The sequence below is a fragment of the Anopheles arabiensis genome, chromosome 2 (assembly GCF_016920715.1).
Source record: "Anopheles arabiensis isolate DONGOLA chromosome 2, AaraD3, whole genome shotgun sequence".
NCBI lineage: Eukaryota > Metazoa > Arthropoda > Insecta > Diptera > Culicidae > Anopheles > Anopheles arabiensis.
This window is the reverse complement of record NC_053517.1, coordinates 53,852,284-53,860,999: the sequence shown is the minus strand read 5'-3', so window position 1 is coordinate 53,860,999 and position 8,716 is coordinate 53,852,284. Positions and strand designations below refer to the sequence as shown.

Sequence of the window (8,716 nt, the reverse complement as noted above, 5' to 3'; positions counted from 1 at the left end):
AACATCATGAACATGGGTATTATCCTAGCACTAATTAATTAATAGCTATGTGTATTTAGAGTGTTGATTCTATTTTATTTATACTTTAGAACACAAATGATTAGGTATTAAGGTAATAATTACACACATTTAGATAATAACAGCGCATAACACAACACCAAACTGTTCATTTTCATTGTTTCTGTTCCGTAACTTACCTTTCAGATCGTTTCCATACCAAGCTCTTCAACTCAATACCAATGCCAAGCGATTTTCAAGAAGTAAAACAAACAAAACTCGAACCACTTTTTGTTACACTTTATTACCATACATCATTTACAGCATCCATTCCCAAACCGTTCACGACATTCGGGTCACTTTAGCATATTGTATTGTTCCCTGTCCCCTTAGTAAACGTATCCTCCGAGGCTACCAACACCGGTGTAGCTAGCGACCGCAGGTGTACCAGCGGCTACAACCGCTGCCGACGGATACGTCTGGATGACCTTCGTGTACGTGCTGGTGGCGGGATGAACGATTTTGCTGTAGGTGGCCGCCGGAGCCGCAAATCCGCCATATCCGTATCCCCCCGTGCCGAAGCCTCCGTAGCTGGCCGGATAGAAGCCACCATAGCCGAACTTGCTATGTGCCGCATCGTAGGCCGCCGTATGGTACGTAGCTACGTGGGGGGAAATAGATGAAGGAAGCAACCCATTTGAAAAATGAAACATGCAAAAACTTTTGCCCATCCCAAAACCCCGTTGCCTTTACCTGCCGCCGGTACAGTGTAGGTTGATTTGATCACGGTCGGGGTGACGTAAGCTGTGGCAGGATAACCGGCCAGTCCAAGGGACGTATCGTACGCACCAAACCCGGTTAGCCCGGTGTATGCGAGACCAATACCACGCTTTTCCTGGCGTTTTGCTCCACCTTCAATCGCCACTGTCTGTTGCTGTCCGTCTAGGGGAGCACTAAGAGCAACACCAAACACGGACACGATCACAGCAACGCATACCTGCGAAACAAACGAGAAGGAAAATTGCAATGAAATACTATTTAGAAAAAAAATTAAAATAAAATTTCACATTTCTTGCTATTATTCAGCATTAATAACATATTAGCTTCGTTCGTTCTGCTTTCCAGCATCAGTTACGCGTTTCTGATCTCGGAATGCCTTTTTAGTGGATGCCATTAACCGATCGTATAATCTATTCCGATAAAAACTGCCAATATAATACCAAATCCAAATAATATTTCCAAATCAATCCCACCCAAATTGCTTTACTTCCAGCGTGATTGCCTTTTTGCCACGGTACGCAAACATTTGTCAACGCTTTGTCTCGCGCACGAGTCCGACTAGCGAGCGGCTCCACATCACGCCATAATGAACGCTTTATTGCTGGCTCCTGGACGACCGTCGGACGACCGTCGGACGTGTGCCGTCGTAAATCTGGTCCCGGTATCTCGCGCTCGGCAGGTTTGCGGTTACTGGTCGCAGCCAATAAACTCACCAGACACACTCAGTAGCCGGTTCTGCTTCCCGATCATATCGACAGCGTCAACCGACCTCAACGACTCCGGCCCGTCGTCCGGCCAGTAGTATGCCAGTAGCTGGGATTTGGGTCCGAAAATCACGACAGTGAAATGAAATTTTAATCAATGCTTCGGCGTCAAACCGTCCAAAACGCTAGCGCAGCGACACGGGCACAGCAAACGCTTCCAGAGCAGTAGTATGCAGCAACCGGTGCATCCGCAGCGAAAGCTCTGCGCACATTAGCTAACAGCGGTAACGGCCGTTTTCTACCTTCCTGGTAAGCGACCATTTGCCACCGAGCACTGATAAACGATTCTTCCCGGTGTTTTTTTTTTTTTTTTTTTGGTTTTGAGTGCGGCCCAACTGCTGAGGATGAGCCGCATCCAATCCATCGCATTGAACCGCAAGCTCGGTGTAGTTTACCTAGATGAAGTGCTTCGGTGGGTAACGTGCTTCAACAAACTTCGGGCACGTCGCACTGCGACGAACTTCGACTACACCGTGTGTATGTTGGTCAAACTTGCAGCGTTTCTGTTCGTACGCTTGCCGTCGTGATTGCATGATTGATTCGGAAGGCACTGGTCCTTCCAAGTGCTGGTGCTACTGACAGGAACGTAGAACACGCTCCCAGGGAAGCAATAAAACACCCATTTACAATCGAAAGGTGCAGCTGCATGGTTTGCTTCAGCATCCAAAACGGTTCACTTTCGAGCAGTCAAAGTTAATGAGTTCCTGAACAGGAAAAGGCAAAGCATACGTTACCGGAGCACACACTCGCGAACGCTAATTGAAGCCAAAATGGAAGACCAACGGTGGCGAGCCTCGAACGGCACAGTCGAGCAAGTGGCCTGCTGTTAAAGGTAGGGTCCTGGGTCTTGAATAAACATAACTTCCCACTCAGCAATTTCACTTACAACAGCAGACAGGCGTTTACTTTACTTTTTCTGTCGAGTTTGAACCGAGCCAAGTATTTATCCCGGAAAAAAAGAAACAATCATCGAAACAGGAGTCATGGTTCCCACGCTTACGTTTTCTCTCTAGCCCCGATCACTCGTTTTTAACTAATGTTTGGACGGGTGCATAATACGTGAAACATTTTTAACAGCCATCTTAAAACGCATGTATTCCCTCTCGTCCTAATTAGTCACCACGTTGCAGGGAACTACGAACATGAACTATAAGCCGAAGTTAGTTTTTCGCCATCCGCCATCCACCGAACACGGAGTCCTAGCTCCTAGCGATTGCTAGATTGTAGGAAAAAAAACTTTCCACCAACTCTTGCCAACTGGCAACTACTATAGCCCGCTCTCCAACATCTTGCACGAAGCATCAGCAGCCAAGCCATAAGCAGCGGGGAGAAAAGTTGCGGAACTCCAGTTGTGCCGTCGACAGCGCCACTACAACATCCGGATGATCCGTTACATCGGCAGTCATCGGCAAACTTTTCCGAGCTTCCTAAGCAGTCGGCCCGCTGTTCCAAGATACACGAAATCGGGTTGAAGTTGCCACAACACGCTCGTTTGGCTGGTGGGGGAGTCTTCACTGAAAACAGGATAAACTTTCCATCCCCTTGCACTTGCCCACCCGTCCGCTCGATGAAGTTTCCGTATCAACGCCACACAGTAGAAATGCCCCGGCCTACTACGACGACCCAGTGGCATCCAGCGGAACTCAGCGGTACAAGACACAGCGCACGACAGTAGATATTCATTAGCAGCTTGGTGCCACGTCTTCCAACTTCCCATCGAATCACATGTGCAGAAAAGTATCTAACCTTCGCATCAACATCCCATCCCGTGGTACCATCTGGTGCTATGGTCAGCGTTTCCGGGGGTACTCCTCCAACGGTTGGAACGGTCGAGCTCGGGCGCAACTATACGACACAACTTTACGCCACAAGTGCACTCACGGTAGCGCGGTGCTCAGTCGTGATTGCAACGATACTGGACCGCGTGACGATCTTGGTGCCCGGGCCAGGTGATGATGTTCCTACACCCGTTTTGCTACCAATTTACCCTTCCAAGGGGCAAGTGGGACCACTGGCAGCCACAGTGGTAAAGTTCTACGACCGCTTCGTGATTACTTTTCCTTAGGTGTGGAATGAAGCGACCCGCAAAGAACGAATGAAAGAATGTGCTCCCCGGTTATTATTTCGTGTGTCCGCACCATATGCTAACAGTTCGAACTTGATGTTACAATTCCGTTCTGCAACTAATTTAGTTATCTTTGATTACACTGGACACACTGGTGGATGTAACAGTAACGAAAAAAGCAAACCACTCCAAACTATCTCTAGGTGTAATGGAACTGAAATCTGTTCATCGTGTGGCAACCATCCTTTACTTTGGTCTTGTAATTATTTATAAAGGACCGTTTTTGCTACACTATGCGCAAATAGAATGGCATTAAGTTTTTACCCTATCACACTTATGGTGACATTTAACCACTCCATACGTAATCTATCCCTGCCGTTAAAACTCCAAACTACAATGCCTCAAAAACTGGTCTCGTAAAACTTTATCTCAGCCAGCTCCAGTGACAGAAGCATAAGTCATCGACTTCAGCTATTCGAAAATTGCTCTCTTAATTCGAACGTTTAAAATCAATATTAAATCTCCTTCTCTGCGCCAGCTCCACTCATGGCTCGGGCTCGGCTGGGTGTAAACTTTCAAATTAAGCGTTCACATTTGAGCAGCCGTAAAAACGTACCAGTCTTCCCCACCTAGGTCCCCCAAAAAGTGTCCTTGGCTCCTTTCAGCTGATTATTTTTCATTCCCACTCTCTCGCTCTCTTGAGCTCAATCTCTTCTTCTCTCCATCCTTTTCTGTCAGATATATGTAGGCAAAAAAGCGTCTCATCTCGGACAACCATAAAACCAGTCCGTGGAAACCTCAAACCCATAGAAAGAAGTAAAAACAGGTACTGGGAAACGGCTCTGGGTGTGTGTCTGGCTGAGGCAAAGAATCAGTGCCGAAAGCCTCCCCCAGACACGAGGGAAAACCTTTTCGATGTTACGGTTTGACTATCTTCCAGCTCGCACGCTTTCCGGATCTGTATGCAATCGGCTGGTTGGCCTAGCATCCATCTCTTCTTTTTATTGCCCTCTACCCCTCCCCCTCCCTCCCACCCCTTCTTCCATACAACCCTATCCACCAAAAAACAGACGTCCTTTTTTCTCCTCGTTGTAGTTTTTCGTATCCCATTTTGGGAACGGCGATGAGTAGTTTCTCATTTTCTTCACCTCGTTCCACCTTACTTCCACTGACATGCGGTTGCGGGAAATGGATTCGCACCAGCATTAAAAGCTCGACTGGCTTTTAATCCATTTTTCCCTCCCTTTCCACTTCAACCAGCCCCTGTGGTAAAGGAACGGCGGCAACTTTCATTAACTTTTGCCATCGCCAAAGTAGGTTCCACTCGACAGGTTCATTATCGATCAGGCGCGAAAAAGTGCACGAAAGAGCAGTAGGGACGCAGTGTGACAACACACCATGCGATTCCTGCCTAACGTGTCTCGGGTATGGGGGGGAGCTAGAAAAAAAGCAAAGGATAAGATCAGCCACTTATTACTATGCCGCCTGTACGATTTCGTTTCGGGTTTTGATTTGCTGGTTTCATTTCCTCCGTTCCTTCGTTCGCTTGGGCTCCACTTTTTGCGCAACGCAAACCATCAATTCTGTGCGGCCCTGCGTTCCGTTGGGATTTGGCTATGATTTGAGCACACTTTTTCTGTACAGGTTTTTTGCTCCGCCATCATTCCCGGCATTCGACGGTCGGTATCGAAATGTTTGTAACTCTTTTTTTTGTGATATATTTTTCATTCATCGGTGTGTTGTACTACACTTCCGTGGTGAGGTTTTTTTCTTTCCTTCCACGGCCACAGTTAGCAACTATTTTTGCCAGAGTTTGAGCAACCCTTTCTTTCCTTTGACTTTTCTTTTGGTTTTGAGTTTGTTGTTTGCCAGATCGTAAAAGAAGATTAAAGTCAAATAAACCATCCATTCGGTTTGGGCCTAACGGTGCTGATCTGGAGACTGTCCCTTTCGACAACAACAAGATAACCCAAAGCGAGCACCGAAAGCTGAAATCAAATTCTTATCGATTTTTCGAGTGTCAAACAATCTCTTCTTCTTTTTGTTTTTATTGTTTTTCCAATGCAAATGGTTAAAGGTATAAAGTTGTGTTTGTCACATTACGTCGTAACGCAAAAAAGAGAACAAATTAAACTTTAAAGAAAAAGCTCACTCAAAGATGTTCATTCACTTTCTTCCAATGTTGTGCAGCTCACAAGCAATCAACCTGCTTCCTAATTAAATCTCTAAACAATCTCAACTATTTACTGCGACTCAACAAGTGCAACTATGGTCGTATTTTCCCTCCAATAGTGAACATTTTGGAACCTATGTTTTTTTAGGGGGTTTTAAAAGTACATTTAAACTTATTTTCGCTGCACCCGAAAATAGGTAAATCGAATGAGTGAAATTCCCGCTCCACGCGACCGTGTACTATCGCATCCGAGCAGAAAGCAACAACTTTTCACCGCTTAGTTACTGCTATGGTAATACTCACAACAACTGAAAAAACCAACGCTTCTACCAACGTCCTGATGCATCGTGTGAAGAGAGTAGCACCCTTCAACACCGTTTGTCACACAGCTAATTAAAGTTTCACTCGCATAAACTCTCGCAAAACAACTCGGAGTGTTGGCCAGCAACTATGCAAACTTTGCAACGACGAGAAGGATCCTTCATTCGTTGGTAGTAATGGTGCATTGGGACTATGCTTTGGACTATCCTTGCAGCTGTCAACAACAAAGAACAATATAACAGCGGAGGAACAGGTTTGAACCCATACCAGTGGAAATGCTGTGTGGTTTCTAACACTCTTTGTCGTTTTTCTCTAATGTGTTTGTATAGTTTTGTGCCGGCCTTGCACTATAATTATCAAGGACACTTGTCGAGAATAGGAATCTCAAAATGGTCGATGTGCTTTTGGACAGAAATCAATGTTCGCTATTTTACTCCCACGAAAGAAATTTACAAATTTACTTTCCAAGCTCTTCTTCAATGTTATTGTACGGTTTTAGCTGCGTATCATGAGCATTCCTTAACTGTCCTTCTGCTTGTGAATACTTTCTTACGATTGTCCTTCACGATCACCCTCCTTACACAGCTTGCGCGTTATCACAATACCAGCAACTCATTTGAATTTTTCCACGACAAACCCCACCCTTCAGTACTTCAGTTTTTATGCATTTAATCCAGGGAATCGACACAATAAACAACCTCGCTAATAGGTTGAGCAGCAGTTTCGAACGAACTGCTTTTTCTCTTTTCGCACAGCAACATTTTCACCACCACAACTTTGCACAGTTTATCGAAAGTAGTTCAGCAAACCCCTGGCCACGCCAAAAACCCCGTAAAGAAGCGCACTTTAACACCCACAGCGTGTGGCAACAGGGCCACCGATGGAGCTATTATCACACGTCACGCTTCTTCGTTTCTCTGCTGGACAAATTTTCGGTTGAACTTCGGATGCCACCGTTCAGCTCAGCTTACTCACCAGCACTTTCATCTTGTGGATGGTTTTGATTTTTTAACGCTCTGCACTGCGATGCAATTTGCCAACTGCACTAACTACCCTCTAGGTACTGGAGAACTGTACGAACGATAAGAATGCACTACTGCTGTAGCTTCGGAAAACGCTTATATTTATACACCCAGCTACGGTCCCCCATTGCTAAGGTATTGCCTAATTGGGGGAGGCCAACATTGCTTTGAACCTCTGGGAGGAGGTCATACATGCTACGGGAAAATGCATCGAGAATCGCCCTACCCTTTCTCTGGCTCAGATCGGCTGGATGGAAAGGGTAAACAGATGAAAATGATAATTATGCAACACGATGCTTTTCCCATCTCGCTCGGCGAGGGTTGCGGCATTAGAAGGGTACGGATGTGGTAGTGTTTACAGCAAAAACTCCCAGTCGATGTTCTACCATGCCGTTGCCGTGTGCTTTACAGTGTTCCCGTCCGACTCATCAACTAAGTGGGGTTGATACCTTTTCTAACGTACTTGTTTGCAGTTGGATGGCTTGCAAGTGTAAAGATGGTTTAAATATACAATAGTTGCTCTAGGTCAGCCTTGCTCTACTGTAAACTGTGGTCGTTGCTCTTTTCGAAAAGCCACCTAAGTATTTGTTCAAATTGTGTATGGTTTCGATTGTGTCGTTCTAGTAAGCTTAGTTTAAAATCACTTGAATTCAACTAAGCATTTACTTAAATTTTCGCAAACTTGAAATGGGAGTGAAAAAAGTATCATTTGTTTCAACTAAACATACAAATAATAAATTGCATCTAAAATACATCATCTAAACACAATAATATAAAATATCAGAAAATAATCGATTGATCACATCGTTCCCCTAGAATATATCGATATACTAAATACCACATCGAATGCATTTGATGGCGTTTATTCAAATCGTAGGGAAGCAATTAGCGCTTCGAAACTGCTAAATGACTTGGCACGAGAATGCTTTCGCACATTCCATTGTGCAAGCAGTGAAGCACGGCGCAAATAACGTTTTGTTCTACCATCGCTGTACAGGCAGCTCGAGGGCGTGAAATATTAGCAAGGCTATTCCCAGGTTTAGTACCTTTATTCTTTTCACGCAAACACCTCTCCCTTTCATACACTTCGTTTCCGACGGAAGTAGTCACTGATTGCCTGATTTCGTTCATCGAAGGCTATCAACCGAGCAATAGAAAGCTTTCTTCCGGGCTTTGCTAAGCGATACGTCATCAGATTCCCATCGATTGGGTAGTTAAATGCAAAGCCCCAACATACACATCTGCCCAGCGCTGAGAAAACCGTACCTCAGGCATGTCTCATTTTTTGCGAACCAGTTTTGTTGCATCGGCCTCAAGCTTTCGGCAATAATTACCAAGAGTACAAATGCATCTACGGTATGGTATTATCGAGCTGCTCCGCAACAAATTCTCCATACAGCTATCAAAACACACATAGCCACTCGTGATGCTGTGGCTTGATGTTTGCACTCATACACACACACACTTCTTCCAACTAGCGTGTTGCATCGTGCTGGCTGGGAACCAAAATATAAATTCGTGAATTCATTGGCATGAGATCAACTTCAGCCGCCACGCCGTATGAGCTGATGATTATAACACCAAGGGTAAGACA

The 8,716-nt window shown here is 45.3% G+C and overlaps 1 protein-coding gene across 1 annotated transcript; it reads right to left on the bottom strand.

The window, feature by feature from the left end:
• Positions 1-282: 282 nt before the first annotated feature.
• On the bottom strand, positions 283-7,208 carry LOC120897759. The gene is made up of 3 exons (XM_040302841.1): positions 7,076-7,208; positions 751-994; positions 283-658 (listed from the first exon to the last, which is right to left on the bottom strand). The coding sequence occupies exons 1-3, from the start codon at positions 7,085-7,087 to the stop codon at positions 387-389; spliced, it is 528 nt and encodes a 175-aa protein (XP_040158775.1). The 5' UTR covers positions 7,088-7,208; the 3' UTR covers positions 283-386.
• Between the last annotated feature and the right edge of the window lie 1,508 nt (positions 7,209-8,716).